Genomic DNA, 20,003 nt, shown 5'->3' with positions numbered 1-20,003 from the left:
TCCTCCTGAATGACAAGTCCCATGACTTTGCTAGTCATACTTAAGTAATATGTCTTATGGTCACTTTGTGTCAAAGAGAATAGAATAAATATATTCTATTTTATATTTATAAAATATATTCTATTTTATACTTGTAAAATATAAAGTATACTATATATAAATAGAAAATAATACCGTTGAGGTTTATAACTGCCTGATGCTGCAGTGATTTTATTTTGGAGTATCTCTGGCAGTATGTGGGAATAACAGAGCCTGTGAGGTGAGTGTGAAGCATCGTACTATTGTTCCACTGTGTAATTATCTTCAGCATCCATCTTAGAGGCAGCTAAATAGGGTGAAAGAAATCTTTTGGGTTAACCCAGATATGACATTGAAAATTGCTTTTTTGTTTTGAAACTCAAATGTTACTTCCTCAACCTTTGCATGTAGACTCATTTCCTGAAATAGATTTTATCACATCATAGCCTGAACTTTAATTAGTACAATTTTCTGCAAACAACCAAAAGCAATATACAAGCAAGTAAGTAATCCTCCTAAAGCCTTTGCTTTCCAGTTTTGTGTCATCCAGTTTATGTCACAAACAAGGTCAAAATATAAAAGACAACTTACTCTAGGATAAATTTTCCATTTTTTCTATTTTTTTTTGGATATTTTGAAATAAAAGCTCCTCTGAGAAGTGGTTATTTTCTCCTGAATACACAGTTCTCAAAGGAAGACATATTAATGTCCAGCAGTTATATGAAAAAAGGCACAAGATCACTAATCATCAGGGAAATGCAAATCAAAACCACAATGAGATATCATCTCACACCTGTTGAAATGTCTATTCTCAAAAAGACAGGAGATTGGTTAGCCAGAATGTGGAGAAAAGGAATCCTTGTGCACTGCTGGTGGAATGTAAATTCCTAGAGCCATTATGAAAAGCAGTATGGAGGCTCCTCAAAAAATTAAAACCAGAACTACTAGGCCAGGTGCGGTGGCTCACACCTGTAATCGCAGCACTTTGGGAGTCTGAGGTGGACGGATCACTTGAAGTCAGGAGTTCGAGACCAGTCTGGTAAACATGGTGAAACCCCGTCTCTACTAAAAATACAAAAATTAGCTGGGCATGGTGGCGCGTGCCTGTAATCCCAGCTACTCAGGAGGCTAAGGCAGGAAAATTGCTTGAACCCAGGAGGCAGAGGTTGCAGTGAGCCTAGATGGCACCACTACTCTCCAGCCTGGGTGACAGAGCAAGGCTCTGTCTCAAAAAAAAAAAAAAAAAAAAAAAAAAAAAAAAAATAAATAAATAAATAAATAAATAAAAATAAAAAAATAAAACTACTAGATGATCCAGCAGTCCCACTACTGGGTATACATCCCAAAAAAGTGGAATCAGTATGTCAAAAAGATATCTGCACTCCTATGTTCACTGCATCATTATTCACAAGAGCCAAGATATGGAATCAATATGAGTATCCATCAACAGATGAATTAATAAAGAAGATGTGCTACATACACACAATGGAATACTATTCAGCCTTAAGAAGGAAATTCTGTCATTTGTGACAACATGGATGAGCCTGAAGGACATTATGTCAAGTGAAATAACCCAGGAACAGAAAGACAAATACTGCATGATCTCACTAAAAAAGTAGAACTCATAGAAGCAGAGAGTAGAAGGGTGGTTTCCAGGGGCTAGGGTGGAGGTGGGATAATGGAGAGATATTGGTAAAGGATACAAAGTCTTAGTTAGATAGAATGAATAATTTCTTTGTATTTCATAATGAGTATATATATGATAGGCATAAAATATTATATACGATGTGACAAATGCTTCATAAAGAAATTAATGTCTTGAATTTCAAATTGTTTAACTATCAGGGCAAGTTCTACTCTTCCACATGCTACATGCAAGGTCTATTTTTGGCTTCAAATATTCTTTTTCTACTGTTAGAATAAGTGATGCATAAACTATAAGCTTTTTGGATGCCATCTGGAACTCCCTTTGAATTCTTGATACTCATTCTTAAGACATGAGAAGGACTACATGTTGCTATGACTGGCTGAGTCAGATTGGAATAACCTGTGCATTTTATCTGTCACAGAAAATACCATATGACTTGGTCATAAACATACCCAATAAAAAAATTAAGGCAAAAATAGAATCAAGTGTTTGATCTGCATAGATAAATACGACTTGGAATTTGGCATGATAAATTGCTGATAAACCAAACTCACAACTTGGGAATACATTATAAATGAAGGCACAACATTGGCTCTCCTTTATGTCCTATTTTCTCTTGTTTATTCAGCCTAAATATTACTTATAAAAAAAGGGGGATTCATGGTTTTAAACATTGCTCATATCTTCAAAAATTTTACAAAATATTAATAGGAAGGGCCAGACAGAGGATATATGGATTAGAATGTGGTGACAATTCCTAAATGTCTCCAGTAGTTGTGGCCTTGAGGTTCAATAAGACTGGGTTTGTGTCTTCCTAAAAACAGAAGTGAAGCAAACTTAATGGTTTTCTTCACAAGGGCCTTGGAGTTTCTTTTCTTTCTTTCTTTTTGTTTTTTTCAAGGACAAGTTTATTTTCCAGGCTTGTTTCACAGACCTTAGCCCTTACTTCTCTATGGCTTTGTATGCTGCTAATGATTTATTTGCAACTATACTTAAGTTTCCTGAGGGCAAGGGAAGGCATCTCCTTTAACATTTGTTGTATTTTCCCTCGTACATAGGAGTGTGTGTTGCAGTTAGCAGGTGTTCCATAAATGCATATCCATTGGTTGCTAAGCAGGGAGGGGCTGTCCCTCAGCTGCAAATGGTAGCTGCTGAATCTTCCAGTGGCCCAGTTGGCTTCCCGATGAAGAACAAGTGTAGGGTAGGGGTTAAGAGCCGAGATGTTGGAGCCAGATTGAGGTCAACTCTTCTCTCCACTAAATTCCTTTATATTATGCTACTTACTGGTATTTCTGTGCATTTTGAAGTGCAAGAATACTTCTTCTCTTCCTTGGCCCTTACCTCATAGCTTTAGCTACAGTGATAGTTTGAAAATGGAACTACTGGTGGTACCACTCTAATTTCTTGGTGTAGAGGCAAAATTTAAGAAAGTCTTCTCATTTCTATCCTTCAAAAGGCAAACTTCACAATAGCAGATAATCGACCTTCTCTATGTAAGGAGAAAGAGAAAGCAGGTGAATGTCTCCTTTGTATTCATTTATACGTTCTCTCCCTTATTTTAGCTCCAATGCTAGTGAGTGAATGTTAGCTACCCCAGGGTGAGGGCAAGAATATGATAGAAACTGAAGATTCGAGCTCTAGGTCAGGAACTATTCAACCTTAGATAATTTATTCAACCTTCTGAACATGAGTTTATTTATCCACAAAATGGGGATAGGGGGTTGTTGTAAGGATTGAGTTAGGTAATGTATCGAGAAACTGAAGTGCTGTGCAAGACATTGCTCATAAGCATTAATTTCTCCAAATTGATCTTTATTTTATTGATTGATTGATTTTTTTTTTGAGTCAGAGTTTTTTGCTCTTGTTGCCCAGGCTGGAGTGCAGTGGCATGATCTCAGCTCACTGCAACCTCCGCCTCCTGGGTTCAAGTGATTCTCCCTGCCTCAGCCTCCCAAGTAGCTGGGATTACAGGCGGCAACCACCACACCCAGCTAATTTTTGTATTTTTAGTAGAGACAGGGTTTCACCATGTTGTCCAGGCTGGTCTCGAACTCCTGAACTCAAGTGATCCACCCACCTCGGCCTCCCAAAGTGCTGGGATTACAGGCGTGAGCCACTGCGCCCGGCCTGATCTTTATTCTTTGGGTGACCTTTTGAAGTTTTAAGGGGCTTTGCTATAGCCAAGTGTTGTGGAGCCTTATTTCTTATAATTCTCCCTGCTTCTCTTACTTACTTTGTCATAATAATCAAATCACCAAACACAATTAGAGCTCTTACTATGTCTAAGAAGACTGTGTGTACAGTGGTTAACGAAGTCAACTTGGGTCAGACTGATTTGTTTCAAATCCTGGTGCTACCATTTTTGTTGGCTGTGTGTGACTTTACCTCCTTTCCTTTCTCACTTGTAAAAATGAGGATGATAATCCTCCTATAAGATACTTGGCACAATCACAGTACTTGACCCAGTAAGTACCCAATACGTGTCGGCCAGTATTGCAGCAATCCAAAGAAAGGGAAAGTAAGTGAAACAGGTTTCTAGCCTAAAAGAAGTCATCAATATAGTTGGGTATAAGAGAAAAGAAGTCTACAGTGCAAAAAATAAAAAATAGTTCAAAATGAGGAAAAAAGTCTATAGTGCAAAAAATAAAAAAAATAGTTAAAAATGAAGAATCTAGAGTGCAGTGGAAAGACCATTAGATTTGAAACTCGGCTCTTCCCTGGCCAACATTTGTGATCCGGAGCAAGTCACTCAACTTTCTATGGCTTCTTTCCTGTCAAGCAAGAATAATGAGATATGTCTCAAAGTGGTATAAAAATCAAATAGGAAAAAGTGCATGGGACATGTGACTTGCAGCTGGCTCAAGCAGAGCAAGTGAATGATAAATAACAAGGGATATGATAACAAATATTGCTATAAGATGGTATGTGGCTATTGTCAAATTCATTGTTAGATAGTAAACTAGTGAAAGTTCACAAGAAGGAAAGATCAAGGAAAGCTGGATTCAAGGTTGACTTGGAAAGCCTGCTATTATTTGTTTTGTGGAGAGCATGATCTTTCTGAGCAGCAAATTTGAGAAATCCTCCTTGGCTTCTTAGCTGGCTATCCTCACCGTATGTATTCATAGTTCACTTCTAAAATTTATCCAAAGGGATGAAATGTATAGTTTTCTGGATAGAATAATTTCATGACTCTTTGCTATTTGTAGGAGTGACATCTTCTTTTTGCAACGAGTTTAAGTGGACAGGTTTTTATTCTTTTCAGCTATGCAAGCTGGACACAAAGTCTATTATTCTTTTCAAGTGACTTTTTTCCTTCTTTCTTTCTTTTTTTTTTTTTTGAGACAGAGTCTCGCTCTGTCGCCCAGGCTGGAGTGCAGTGGCACAATCTCGGCTCACTGCAAGCTCTGCCTCCCGGATTCATGCCATTGTCCTGCCTCAGCCTCCCGAGTAGCTGGGACTACAGGTGCCCGCCACCACCCCCGGCTAATTTTTTGTATTTTTAGTAGAGATGGGGTTTCACCGTGTTAGCCAGGGTGGTCTAGATCTCCTGACCTCGTGATCCGCCCACCTCGGCCTCCCAAAGTGCTGGGATTACAGGCGTGAGCCACTGTGCCTGGCCTCCTTATTTATCATCTTGGGTAAGTTGTAATATGGCTTGCCACAATCCATAACCAATACACACTGTAACTGTGTACACTGTCTTAAAAAAATTCATTCTCAGAAAAATTTCAACAAATGGAATCTGATTCTTTCAAAGCTGCTTAGTTCAATATTTCTTCAATGTTGTTCCTGAAATTAGAAAAAGTTTTCATCCTAAATGCTGAATTTCATTTACCTTATTTGTTCTACCACAAAACCTTTTTTAAAAAAATCATCAACCAAGTCAGAAGACGCAAAACCTTTTTTTAAAAAATCATCAACCAAGTCAGTTCAGAAGACATGCAAATCTTTTATTTCCACCTTTATGCTTCGGCTCTGCATTCCAGAACCTCATTAGAATTTTTTTTTTTTTTAAATAAGTAAGCTGAACTCTCCTGCTTAGTGCAATATATTATGACCTTGTGAGAGTTTAAATTGTAATGGTGCTTTCATATAAAGCTCCTTCTTTGTCACTATTCCATTTTTATGAGAGAGTAGAAGCTTATTTTATTACCTGTATTTTATGGCTTATAAATGTGAAAAAATATTGAGCATTTTTATATGCAGATTATCATCAACAGTATCTAACATGAAAAAGAACTGTACTATACTTGTAAATATAAGCACAGATTTCTCTTAATATGTCTGCAGCTATGTCATAAATATAATTCCTGGTTTATGTACCACACATTTACATGATTTGATATTTAGGAGGCAAAACAAAATGCTTAAAATGCTTTGGTATTGGTAGTTATCCTTTCTTAAACCTTTGTACTCAGTTGCTAGATGAATACTAATTTGATTTCACAAGGTATCTTTGTTGCTCTAGTAGTTACATTTTACTGATACCTTATAGATTTTAAAAATAGCAATAACAGATTACTGATTGGTACCTGAAACACTATTGATTGTAAAGCCTTTGCTTTCCTGATGGCTGAGAGAATAGTGCTAAACTCTAAGTATCCATATCCTTTTCGTCACCATGCTCATCTAAGGTATATTCTGTTTGTATTATTTGGCTCTAGTGTCTTTGTCGTGCTTATCCACTAATGGGTGGAGAAGAGGAAGGCTAAACTGATCCAGATAAGAAAGTAACTGGAGGATCCCTGAAAGAAAAGATCTAGCTGAAGGAAGGGTGTTTAAAGTGGAAGCAGGAGAGCAGGAGGGTGCCAGGCAGGGAGAAGACTGGGAGGTGGTGATGAGATATTGTGCACAGTCAGGTGATACGGGGTGGGAGTGAAACTGATGGATTGATAAGATATTAAGAAAGAATGAGAGGTTCTGTGTGTGTGTGTATGCATGCATGCATGTACGTGTGTGTGTGATATAATTCTTTTTCCTGCATTCAAAAGACCTCAGTGTAGATTTTTATATTTTAATATTTCTAAAGTCATCTTTTATTTCTACTGAATGATGAAACTTCCTGGGTAAGCAAGAAGGCTCAGTTTTATTGGAGGTATATATGTATTTGAAGTAGGGTAAGATATAAAATATGATAGGGAAACATGAAATGAGAAATATATGCAAGAGAAATAGACTTTTATTTTAATTATCCATCTTGCTTATTGTGCTGTGACCTAGATAAAATGCTTAACTATTAAATTCTGGCATTATGTAGAATGGATTTTTCCTTGGAGATATACTATATTGGCTGCTGTCTCATAAATGTGATACCAACTCTCCCTCTACCACGAAGAATTATTAAGCAGTAATCATTTCGTCAATTCCAAGTAATTTCTAGTAGATTTGTGATACATGTAGAAATTAACAAAGTATAAGAATTGAGATGTTCACTTTAAATTTCTATTATTTTTATTTAGTATTTTCATCATTTATCTAGGGAATCAGGGAAGGGGATTAATATTTTTGATTACCAAATGCTCAACAATCAATTGCTTACTTAACAACCATGTGATTTAGGTATTGTTTTCCCATTTCATAACTGAGAAAATTGTAATACAGAAATGATTAATAAATTTGCTTAAGAATTCTCAGATAGTGAGTAGTGGAGCATGGTTCAAAACCATGTCCACTGGATACCCACACCCACCTCTAATCCACTAGAGCTCTCTCTTACCTGTAACAGGAACAGTTACTGACCTAAGGACTTTTGGGGAGAACTTGTGGTACTGCTTTTTAATTTTCATAGGATTTAACATTCGTTTGAGTTCCAAGACAAGCCGATTATTTTTAATTGCACAGAGCTTTACACTTCTGTTTTAACTTTTGAAGACAGCTTTAAACTAAGCCTTAACACATTTGGACATGGGCTGCTTTGTCTAAGCAGAGTTTGTACCATCTCAGGAAGGTGGACTCAGAGGGTAGAGTGTCAAGGTGGTGCCAAGAAAGGGGTAGACATGGACCAGAAGCAAAGTTAAGTACTGAGTTTTATCTCTGGCTTATCAGCCCTCTCATATTTTCAGTGTCTACTTGCTGGGGACACCCCTGCTTCCAGAGATTCTCTAAGCTTGATGGCTGCCATCTTGGGCCACCACTTACCATCCTTCCCTTAAAGCAGATTGAGTTGGGGAAAAGTTGGATGTGGATTGACTGTAATAAAACGTCGGATGAGTTAATTGCTTCTTCTGAGCCAGCCTTCATCTAAGAAGAAGAAGGCTCTTCTTTAGGAGGAAGAAGGGCTAGCCAGGTGGGTTCTAATCACAAGAACTGCAAAACGTCTGATGCTGTTGTCAGAGGGACTCAATTAACATTTTATTTCACTTTTCATTACTTAGAAAGTATTTTTCAAAAAGCAAATGACTCAGTTTTTGATTGCGCTCCTTCTTCCCTCTTTACTCATTCTAAATGCGTGCACATAGGTATTTATATTATATCTAATGACAATTTAAAAACTCAACTTCTTGCATTTATATAGTACTTGACAGACACTAATCACTTTCACGTTTGTTTCCTTGAGTCTGAAAAAGACCCTCTGATATGGACAAGGCAGTTCACATGGCTATTTTACAGATGCTGAATTAGAGGAACAAAGAGGAAAATTGACCTGACCAAGGTGAGTCAGCAAGAGTAAAGACTGAAACTCAGAATCCCTTCTGGGCTCTTCCTTCCATGAAGCACCAGCAGCACTGGTGGAGAAGGGTAGAGCTGATGGGGACTTAGACTCTGACCTCTTGATGCCTTGTTGCAGAGCTCCACAGAGGAGGTAACTCACATGCTGTCCTGGCTTGCTGCTTGGAGACCCTACAGGTCACTGCTGTTTTAGGTTTACTCCAAGTGTGGTTCTGAATCAGCCTTACCAGCACCACCTAGGAGCTTGTTAGAAATGCAAATCCATGGGACCTGCTTCAGACCCATAGAGTGAGAACCTCTGGGGATGGAGGCTAGCTCCTCAAACGCTGCTGATTCTCAATAAAATTTGGGAAGCACTTTAATTAAAGAATTCTCTGACCAGATTGGTTGATGGACTCATTAAATATTTAAATTTTTCAGCCTTTTGGTGGATCTTAGTACTTCCTAGTTGATGTTACTAGTGTATCATTATGTACTACGTTGTAATATTGTAGGGCAGTTAAATAAAATTGTTAAGATGGTGAAATTGTGAGATGGTGACTTCCATTTATAGTTATAAATTACCATTATTACTATTGAACTTTTTGACATGTACAGGATCTTTTTTTCTGCAAAAGACTAAATCCACCAAGGGTGAGGAACATTTTTATTTTTGTTCTCATAATACCTAGCACAGGCTTCAGAACAAAGTTGGTGCTCCAATCTATTTTACTTTAGTTAGTGACACTGACTATCAATGACTTTAAACTGAAGACAAATATGCCTAGTGTATGGCTATTCTCACTGTGCACATTTTATTACAGGACAGTGGAGGGAGTGCTAAACCTTATTTTGCGTGAGTGTGTATGTATGTATGAAATAGGCACATACATGATATATAACATATTTATATATTACATATAAATATTTTATAATAGGTAAATAATATACACAACTTTATTATATGTAATACATATATTATATGTTATTATATATATATATATAATATATATTAGACCTGTGTTCCAAGTCTGCCTCTGAGGCTTGCCACTGAATAAATTATTTGAACTTAAATTTACCAATCTTTAAATAAGACAACTTGTATACTATGCCCATCTCAGAGGGATTATGTGAAGATTAAAAAGGATGAAGCAGGTGAATGTTTTCTAAAAATGACAAGGTCCCATATAGATAGATCATGCAATTTAATTTTTCTTTTGAACATTTTTTAGTCTTCTATGCTTGCCTGCTCCTTTTTAAAAACTATATAAGAAAAAAATCATCAGAAATAAAATAAAAATATAATTTTTAAAGTGACAAGAGTGCAGGATCATGTAATATGTCATCAAAAAACTAGAACAACTTTGGTAATTTTTCATGTGTTTGAATAATTATTATGAGAAGGGTGCTAATTGGAATTTCTCAGATAAAGCCGTAAGACTTAAATAATAACAATAGATATTTTTCTTGGAAATAAAAAGTAACTGCAGTAATAAAAATAATTATGTTCTGAAGCAGAGTTCCCAGGGAGGCTGCAATATGTCTATCCTAAAAGTGCCTGAGATGATTGATGTTCTTCCCCTGAGAGTCTGGAAATGATAACAGTACCATCCTGATGGAATTTTCTGGTCTCAGTTTTGGAACAGTCAATATAAGTTGGGGTTGTTTCATGTGAGTTAGGTTGCTCCTCACTAGGAAGCCCAAACTGGAAAACTATTATTATAATAGGTTTACTGTGAGCAGCTTTGTTAATGGAAGTTAAACTTTATGGCTGCATTTCATAAGGAAAAAAAACTTCTAAAGAGAGTAGAATGCTAATAAAAATTTAATTTACACTTTAACATGCTCTCTTGTAAAAGTATTTGTGGGACTAGGTTTAGATAAATTTCACTCAATTCTCTTTATCCTGATGTAAAGACATACAACCAAAAGATGGACACATTTATTATCCTGATGATCTATTGTTATATTGGGTACTTGTACTAATGGATAATGTACAAACTCCAACATCCAAAATACAATTATTCCAGAAGAACAACTGCTAAATAGGCACTCTCGCTGGCATTGTTTTACAATCTTTGTAAAAAAAAAATTCAGTCCTAGGCAATATTGTTGCCCTATAAAAATAAATTATTTTAAATGTGCTCTGTGAGAACTATAATTATCTATTTCTTGCCATAAAATAAATTTTGAAACCTATAATTTTCCAGAGTATTAAATATTTTACTCTGGAGGTCAACAACAAGTGAGAAAAAACTTAAAATATTTTTGTTATGGTTTTGTAGTATAATATGTGACTCCTTCTCTAAGTACAGTTCCTAAAGAAGCTATATTTCCACATGACTAGCAAAATGATTGCCGAAATGCATTAATTAACCTTTACATTCATATAAAAGTGTTTTGTGAGAACAAATATACACAAATGTTATCTTTAATCATGACTAATAAAAATGGATATTATAAACACAAGCTTTACTACTGCAAATGTCTCCTTGACAAATGACAGGGCCTGATTCCTTTATTAAAAGATAATTAAAAATGTTTCACAAGGGATTCAGAACCTTCCTACAGTTCTCTCCTGCCTGCCTGCCTGCTTTGATGGTAATATGAAGAGAATCTTGAAATAACATCTAATAGTTATATTAAATGTGAATGTGTAAATTTATTTTATTCAACAAAATGTTAAAACTAAGTATCTCTGGCCTATGGAAGTAGTTAAGGAGGCATTTTGAAATGTGCTAACCATGATGGGACTGAGGAGATTAAGTCAACGTTATTTCTGGAACTGGTCATCAGAGTGTGTTCACGCCAGAAATCGATGCTGTGCTGAGCCTGCAGAATGCCATGTGTCTCATACATTACAACCCACACGGCCTTATAGCTCTCTTTCTCCCAAAGCCTAAATCATGGCAATTATTTGAATAAGCCCCAGGTAAGCTATTAAAACTAGGCATCAATTTGGAAGTATTTTCTCTTCAAGGTGAGTCTGTGATCAGAAAGGAGAAGACCATCTCAGGTCTGTTTAAATAAAATGGTGATATCCCAGGTGTGACCTGTGCAGTGGGAGCTCACCTCTAACGTGGAACAGATATGAGACTAGCAGGAATCGGTGAAACATGGATTCTGAAGCCAGAGGGCCTGGGCCCAAATTCTGGATCTGACTAACTGTGTGACCTTCAGTAAGATACTTCAACTTTCTGTGCCTCAGTTTCCATATCTGTAATAGAAACTACTTCTTAGGATTATTAGGTGATTAACACAGTTAATATGTGGAAAGTTCTTAGAACAATGCCTTGCATGTTATATGTGCTATACAAGAGTTAAATCAATCAATAAAAGTTACTTCCCATAGAGAATATGGAATTTATGAATACACCAGAAAAACTGTTGAAAGAAAGCACCACTGCGGTAAAATGTTTGAGTAAAGAAATAGTTAGGAAGACTTATTGGCTCGAGGCTCTCAAGTTTAGATTTTTGTCATCTCCAAATGAGGTTATACAGATAGCCCCGCCCGACTGCCAGAATTAAACATTTAAAACATGAATTACTTTTGTAATGCTGTCTTAGTGTGTCTTCCTTTCCTTCAATGTACAAGCAATTGCAAAAATGGAAAGTTTCCCAGCTTCTGAGAGACCCTGAAATGAGCTGTTAACAACAACTGAATGGCTAACTTTGAGACTTAGTCCAACTTTGTGTTGAGTAACAGGATATTCTGCAAACCCTGAAGCTAGTTTTATTTGGGATCATGTTTTTAGTGCCCTATTTGGGAAATGCTATATTTTTAATTTGAGATATTTCATGTATTGTATCATTTTTGCAGCATAACATTTCCAGAAAGGTGGTAATGGCTGCATGGTCAGCCAGTCACTGCATGGGAGACCTGACTATGTCTTTGATGCTATTCCTTGAAGATCCTCTTTTTGATCTGTAGGTTGACTTCCTTAGAAAGTTAGAATTGAATAATGAAGATCCTTTATTGGCTTAGATAAGCAGAAGAAGACACTCTTTTCAAATATACAGTCATACTCAATAAATTCTTAAGAATTTTCTCACATGGTATTCAGGAAGAAATACTCTTAGAATAATTTGGCAAATAATAAATAGAAGATATAATGAGACAGCAATCTTTTGTTTTAATTTCTTCAGTATTGCTGTTCATAAATAATAGTAAGCTTGCATTATTGATTTATCATCCTTGTCAACTGTGCCACAAGCCGCATTCACATTCATTTCTTCTTAGGCAGACTCTCTCTCTCTCTCTCTCACACATGCACACATGCTCACACAGAGAGCCAAATTCTTATTTTCTACCTTTCTCTCGAAGGTCTTCTGCTGAGTCCTGCAATATGAATATAATTTAAAAAATCCAATTAAGAGAGAGTGATGGGGCAGAACAGATAATTCCCAGAGTAATAAAAATCCCTAGGTATATGAGTTCAGAAGTAAAATATTTTGTAAAGATTACCATGGATTTAAAAATGTTAAGATATAATACCAGAGCTTACTAGGAGGGATACCTGTATATTACAAGTTAATATCCCTAAAACTGATGTGTTTGGTGGTCAGAATCAGCATCATCTGGGAGCTTGTTCGGAAGACAGAATGTCTGCCTCAAGCTAGATGTATTGAATCAGAATTTGCATTTTAATGAAAATCAAAGGTAATTCATATGCACATCAAAGTTTGAGGAACACAGTAATATGACACTATTAAATATTTTATAGATGATTAGAATTACATAAAATGTAATTGAAAAATAATTCTATCAATGCATACATTTAAAAAATCCACTTTTGATGATACCAAAAATTAGTTTATACTTATATATTTCTTCTTACTTCATTAAAATTAACATCGATTTTCTAATAAACAGAAAACCACTACAAGGAGATGCTCAATAATTGTTGAAATCTGATAAAATTAGATTGAAATCACATTGGATTAGATTTAAAAAGGTATCTTTAAATGGAAAAGAAAGACAGACTTAGAAGATGGGAAAAATAATAGCAGTCAGTTTTTGGTACAGCTCCTCAGTATCACATACCTGCCTGTTTTACTCGCTAACCTGCATATTCTCTGCAGGTGGAGACTCTGATATTTAGATGTGCTCTGAACAGGGGGCACATTTCAAATCGATGAAAAAGTAAACAATGATTTTCTTTAATTTATTCCTTTATTTTTAAGCATTGAAATATTCGGCTGCTAAATAATTTTGCTATTACTACTGACATTTCTCTACTATTTATCCACTACAAAATCTCAGAAGTAACATAAATGGTATTATAATAACAATGTAATAAAACTGAGAAGTAAAACCATCAGGGAATAATTAACCAGGGCGTGTATCTACTTTCAGATTATGACCACTCATTTCATCCTGTCTCCTTGAAAATTGTACAAGCTCTGTTCATCCACTAGGGTAAAGCATGGCATCAGCTTATTGAATAAACACTCGAATGTTCCTGGTAAAAGAAAAGATTTTATTAAACGGTTAATATTTGGAACTAGGTTTACATCAATCATCTGCTTTTTTAGAGAACATGATTGCCCTCTAGCGTGGTGAAAAGTTAATGCAGACACCGAGGTTTTCCAATGGACAGAACCAGTCTAGGTTCTGAAAACATCTGGGTCACTGGCTAAATCAGTATTTTCTTTTTTAATGAAAAAATTCTAGCATTTTTCATATAAGGTCACAGATCTTGTGACAACAGGATAATATGTTTTTCTTCCCACGACCAAAAAAGAAAATGGTGTGAGCTGGGGTTCGCTATCAGCAGCTCCCAGTGGCCACGCCCAGGCCTAGGTTTGTGCTGTGAGCTTCCTCCTGCTCGGAGGCCAGCTTTTTTCAGCCTCCTGTGAGCAATGAGCTACCAAGGTAGCCTGAGCATATGATCAGTCACACTCAGTTGAAGTAAAAAATCATGGTGATTGATAAATCCGGAATTTTCCTAAAGATGGTCTGAATTTATCAATGACAAAGTCTTCCATTCAATATGTAATCGATTCATCCTCCACTTCATTGTTAGTTGTACAGATTTAACTTTAAAATTCTGTTTGATAGCTACTGCTAGGTATTCACAGAACTAAGTAACTATTTGATCTTAAATTATAGGGAAGAAAACTATTTTATTATATGAATCAGCCTTATGGCACTCTGAAAGGACATTCCCTGAATCTGAGTAAAATGTAGCCTCTTGTAGCATTTTTTAATCACTGAGAATGAGCTATTTGATGGAAGTCATATTGTGCCAAATGATCAAATGCTTATTCCACCGTCTATCCATTAGTAATTTGAAAAATAAAAACCCAAAGTAATTAAAACTGCTTTCAATGCAACAAATAAAAGTTTGCTAAAAATATTAACCAGGTAATAGCTGTAACAATAAAAACACTCATTTCTCTTTTAGAATAGAATAATTTACTACAAATCTGTAAGTCACATTATTGTAAAAAAACCATTGTGAATTTTGACTAAAGTTGTAGATTTTAATAGCACAAATGTCCAATCTTAATTATCATTTTAAAATATACTTTCTCTCAGAGAATTTTAACGTGCATAGACAAACACCACCAGGTCTGTTAATTTATCCTATCATTCTAGCTACCTGCGACGTGTTACACTGGGTCAGAGAGTGTTTATTGCAGGCTCAGCTTACTCACCTGGTATAAACTAAATACATGAGATTAATTGATAAACTACTGTCATTTCTTTCAGTTTTATCCTGAAATCCTGACCAAACCCTCAGCTTTTCATTTCTAGTTACTTATATATCCATTCGGAAGGTACCCACTTCATTAGAAAAGATAATGGGGAATATTATATGCACCTCTTACAATCATGCTGAATACGTAATTGTTTAATGAATCAGGAAAAAAGCACTCGCCCTGATAATTAATTATCTTTGAAATTGGAATTAATTTCAAAATCTATTATTTTAATACTGCAGAAGTAGTGTTCTTTTCATGATTTGCAAATGCAGCTAAATTATGGCCAGAAAGGATCCTTGCGTTTGTCATATTTGGGGTGGGATTTTTATTTGGATGGCAGCTACCATTTCACGATCCATGTATCTGTGTAGGATTGAGGCTGTATCAAGAATCAGCAGTTGGAAGAACAGTTTCGGGGGAAAAAACTTAAAATTTTGTGCATAAACTGTATTTATATATTTATAGCTATAACCTTATGTTGAAGATCATCTCAATTATATATGTGTATTTTCACCCATTGCAGCCACAAACAATTCTTTGCAGAGAATTTTCCAGCAATCTTTGGCACACAAACCCTGCTCTTAGCAAGCACCTGCACATGTATCTTAGCCACATGAACATACATAATCCTGGCAGGAAGCAAAAATATATTTGCTTTATAACTTAAAATGAACAACTGGAGAGAAATTTTCATGTTTGTGGGGGAAAGGGATGAGGGCAATTAGGAGGAAGCAAAGTGAATGCAACAAGGGTTAATCCTTAACCAAGAGCAATCCACGTCCCTTTTGAACAAATGAGAACAAATCAGGCTACTGAATCATTAAATAATAACAACGATTTGAAATGATAATAATACTGATGATGACGATGAGTTTGCAGCCGCTAGCCTGCAGCGGAAACCTTTCTGAGGGGTGCAGAAAGCGAGGCGAGATCGCCCCCACCACCCATTCTCAGAACCTTTCTGGACGTGCGAGTGAACTGCGAATTGTGGAAAGCGGGGGTAGCTCAGGACACTGCGCAGAAACCGGTCTCCCTGTCTGCACCGCGGGGGCGAGCGCCCAGCTCCGGGGAGGGGAGCGCAGGGCGCGGCGCGGGGCTCTGCAGGGCTGGCTGCGCTCCACGCACCCAATCGCCACGTGCGCCCCCACCCGGCCAGCGGTAGGCGGCTCTGGGCCTCAGCTGGGAGGGGTGGGGCCGAGCCGCGCCCCGCTGGAGGAGCGAGGGTCTCTCTTAGAGAAGCTCCTCGCGGGGTCTCCATTCTGGAAAATCATAGAGAACAGAGGGTGTGCGGGGGGCTTGGGCTGGGGGAATAAAAGCCCCGAGCTCCGCGGACCGTGGGTGGGCGAGAAGAGACAGCCCTCCCTGAATCCCTGGGAAGGGGGTCACCTCTGCGGTCTCGCGCCCGGGCTGGGTGGGGCCGCGCCTTTGTGTGGCCGGGCGGGGCTCGAGCCAGCTTTTCTGCAGAGCCACCCGCTTGACTGGGAAGGGCTCGGTGCCAGAGCTGAGAGCCACGCCGGGGGTCAGCGCACATCAAGGGGTGCTCGGGCCGTTGTGGACTGCGGGGCTGAAAAAAGAGGTTCCAGGACTGCATACAGCTCAACTGCCCCGCCCATATTCCTCTTCCCCGCCAGTCTCGGAGCCTGAGGTCTTCCCGGCTCCGCGGGGAGGGTGGGGCAGGGCGGAGCCGCGCAGATGGAGCCCTTTCGGCAGCTTTCCCTGTCTCCGCATCCTGCAACCAAGTCCCGGGGGACACGTGCTTCCAGCTGCCACAGGACCCCAGGCCCCACCCTGCCTGTTCACCCCGGGGCCACTGAGAGCCAGAACCGTGGGCACTCAAGGCACAAGACCAATTGCGGATGAAGGCCCTGAATCCAGAATCTTTTCCGGTCATCCTGTGTCTCTACTGTCTTGTCTCTCTGAGCTTATGAAATTGCCGATATTTGGCACTGTCTGACCCACAAGACGGAAATTTCGCGTGGCTCAACTTAAGACTTTGACCTCTTTTGCTTTATATACGGTTTCATGTCATCTCTATTATTATACATACACGTCTAGGTTCTAGAAGCTTTTCCCGCAAACGATCAAAGGTCTTCGAAGAACCCTTTATCTGTGTCTATGTCTAAACACTCTATGTAATTTGCTTCCGAAAAGAAAAATGTTAACCCACTTTTCCCATCTCTCTTAAAAGCAGAACAATGAGGCCAGCGTGGGGAGGGCGGGGTCAGTGGTCAGGTCTCTCTTGGAAGCCGCGGCGGTGAGTCGGGAGCGGGGAGCGCGGGGCGTGGCGCCGCTGTCCCCGCAGGGCTGGGTTCCTGGGTGTCACGCTGCGCTCCCCACCCGACCCCCTTTCGAAGGAAGATGCAGCACGGGGCGGGGGGCGGGGCTGCGCGGTTCCGCACTGGGTGGGGCTGTCCGCATTGTGCGCCCAGCGCTGCAGGTGCCTCCCCCCGGGACCGCTGGTCCGCACACAAAGAAACCCCACCCCAGCGCCTTCGAAGCCGCTGTCCCTCCACCCCTCCCCGCCGCGCGCTTCCCCGCCCCTGCAGCTGCCCACCCGCGCCCTCCACGCCCTCCGCGACTTCCTCTCTCCTTCCCCTCCCTTGCCCTAAAACAAAGGAGCGGAGGTCCTACCCCCACCCTGTCCCCCGCCGTCTTACCTCCCTGCACCGCACCCCAGGACTAGCGGTTTCTCCGACGAGACAATACCGTAAAATGTGCCCAGTTCTCTCCATCCCCTCCCCCCGTCTCCACCCATCTTTCAAACAGCGGGATGGGACCGCTTTGACTTTGCAATTTTCTTTTTCCTTTCTCCCACCTTCCCTTTTCCCCTTTCCTATTTTCTTCTTAAACTAGAGAAGAAATAAAAAAAAAAAGGTCGTTATAAAGCACTTTCCAAAATGTCCCTTAAGCCCATTTAAGGCAAACAGTTAAAGTAGCTTCCTCCCCTCACGATTGAGTCCTAATTTTAAATATGGAAACAGAATAAATTCTCTACCCACAGGAGGGCAACTTACCTGCTTCTACCTTTTAAAAGAAATTCTTCGCTTTAGATTTCCATAGACCTCTTCTCTGCCCTCCCACCTCCCCCAGAACTGCCCTGTCCTTCCTGGTCCTGTGTTACCATTAACGTCTTTTTCTTTATAAAATATCTCTGAATGCTTCTAGAGCTCAAGAGAGGAGGTGAGAGGTGGGCTCCAGGTAGAGCCGACGGAGAACGAGGCGCAGTGCCTTACCCATTGCTGTTTTAGCCATTGTAGGGATGTGCAGAAGCTGAGCAGTGGCGAAGGCAAAGGGTCCGGCTACAGCAGCGGAGAGAGCGAGAGAGAAGACTGAATAAGGCACTGAGTCTGCAGAGTGGGACCGTGCTAGAGAAAGAGCAAGAGGCAGGAGCCCATGAATAATTATCACTCAGAAGCTCAAGCAGATTGGCTCCCAAGGTCCCCTGACATGACTCCCGCAGAGTCAGAATCTCCAAGCATTAAATATTGATCGGCCAATGGTGCTGGAGTACAAAGTACCAGAATGCAGTTTGAAATGGAAATCAGTCCTTCCCTGGCGGCTCCCCCCATTTTGGGGGCCTGATAGTACAGTCCAAGTAGAGTGGAGCTTTAAGCCCTGAAGCTTCCTAGGAGCTAAGAACTGGGCTGTGCCTACCTAGGAGCCAGGAGGCTTGACTTTGCTCATACATGTGCCGTTGCACAATTCAATGGAAAAGGATTCAGAAGCTTGAGAAGTCCTCACTATATGCAGACTGTTGGAAAATTCTGTTTAAATACGGTGTTTTCACTTTTTCATATTTTCTTTCACCTTTGGCTCTGTCCTTGGTTCTAGTCTTTCAGGGCTACCCTGTGTCTGGCTATGGTGGCAGCTCAGAGCAGACTTGCATTATTGTCCTTTATCTTTTAGCACAGCTGGACTTAGGCGTCTCTAAACTCTTGAAGGTCTCTCAGGAGAGGGAAGCATGGTGTTTTCTTCCCTTGGCACAGAGGAAGGGGCTACCTGGTTGCTTGGGAATAGGGATGGTAATTATGGTCCACCTGGAGACATGGGGGAAGAGGAAGAAAGTTTAACTTCTGGCGCCTGTGTCCTGTCCATTTGTTAACGCGGCAGAAAACAGGTTGGCTGGCTGGTTTGGGCATTAAGGAAACCACAGGTGAATGCCACGTTGCCCCGAAGGTGTAGGATTAAGTGGGTCAAAATTTTAGTAACCTTTCCAGGGCTCTAAGGAGAATGCTTTACATGGAAAACTTAGAAGAGATGAAAGGTGTGGTCTGGGTTATTGTTTTTCTGAGATCCAGAAAGACTACATTTATGTAGGCCCAGGAAGGATGTGTTCAAGTTTCGGATTGAGCAATGTTGTATGTGAGGATCTTTGAGACTAGTTGCAAAAAATGACTTTCATTACAAACAAGGCATTTATTAGTTCCTCCTTCTCACTTAATGGATGCCAGTCATTCATTTGTTCTCTTTCACTTGACTTAAATATGTATTGAGCATTTACCATGTGCACAGCTCTGAAAATGGTGAGAAAAAGTTTAGGAGTTGCTGCATGAAGCTTTTAATTACTGCCAATTTAACACTTCTGTGACTTTATTGAGCCAGTCTAATTCCATGCAGAAACTGGTTTTAATATTAGAAAAATAGGCAAAGAGTTGCTAATTCCGACATATTTGAAAGCTGAAAGAAGAGCACGTTGTTGCAATCATGAACAGGTATGAAACCCTGGCAAGTTTTTAATTTCAGAAAAATGAATTTTTTTTCTTCTTATTAAAATAGGCTTTTAGCAGCTTTCTGTCCAATCACGTTTCAATTTTTTTTCTATCCTCAGGAACAATACACAGTTTCAAATACATAAAACCAATTGAAAAATAGCAGGGCACTCTCCTTGGTGCTGAAATAAATTTCTTCACCTCCTATTAACTTGTAAGACATTTTAACCTCATGGACGTTTTGCTGAATGATAGGATGCTACTGGAACTGG

At 39.2% G+C, this 20,003-nt stretch overlaps 1 protein-coding gene across 1 annotated transcript in view; it reads right to left on the bottom strand.

Moving 5' to 3' along the window:
• STMN2 (stathmin 2) overlaps positions 1-18,521 on the bottom strand; it is a 55,034-nt gene extending 36,513 nt beyond the window's left edge. The window contains exon 1 of the mRNA XM_002819202.6: positions 18,256-18,521. Within this exon, the coding sequence (XP_002819248.1) occupies positions 18,256-18,274 (19 nt within the window). The 5' untranslated portion in view covers positions 18,275-18,521. The remainder of the gene's footprint in view (positions 1-18,255) is intronic.
• Positions 18,522-20,003: the final 1,482 nt, after the last annotated feature.

The sequence above is a fragment of the Pongo abelii genome, chromosome 7, assembly GCF_028885655.2.
Source record: "Pongo abelii isolate AG06213 chromosome 7, NHGRI_mPonAbe1-v2.0_pri, whole genome shotgun sequence".
Taxonomy (NCBI): Eukaryota; Metazoa; Chordata; class Mammalia; order Primates; family Hominidae; genus Pongo; species Pongo abelii.
This window is presented reverse-complemented; position numbering and strand designations above follow the sequence as displayed.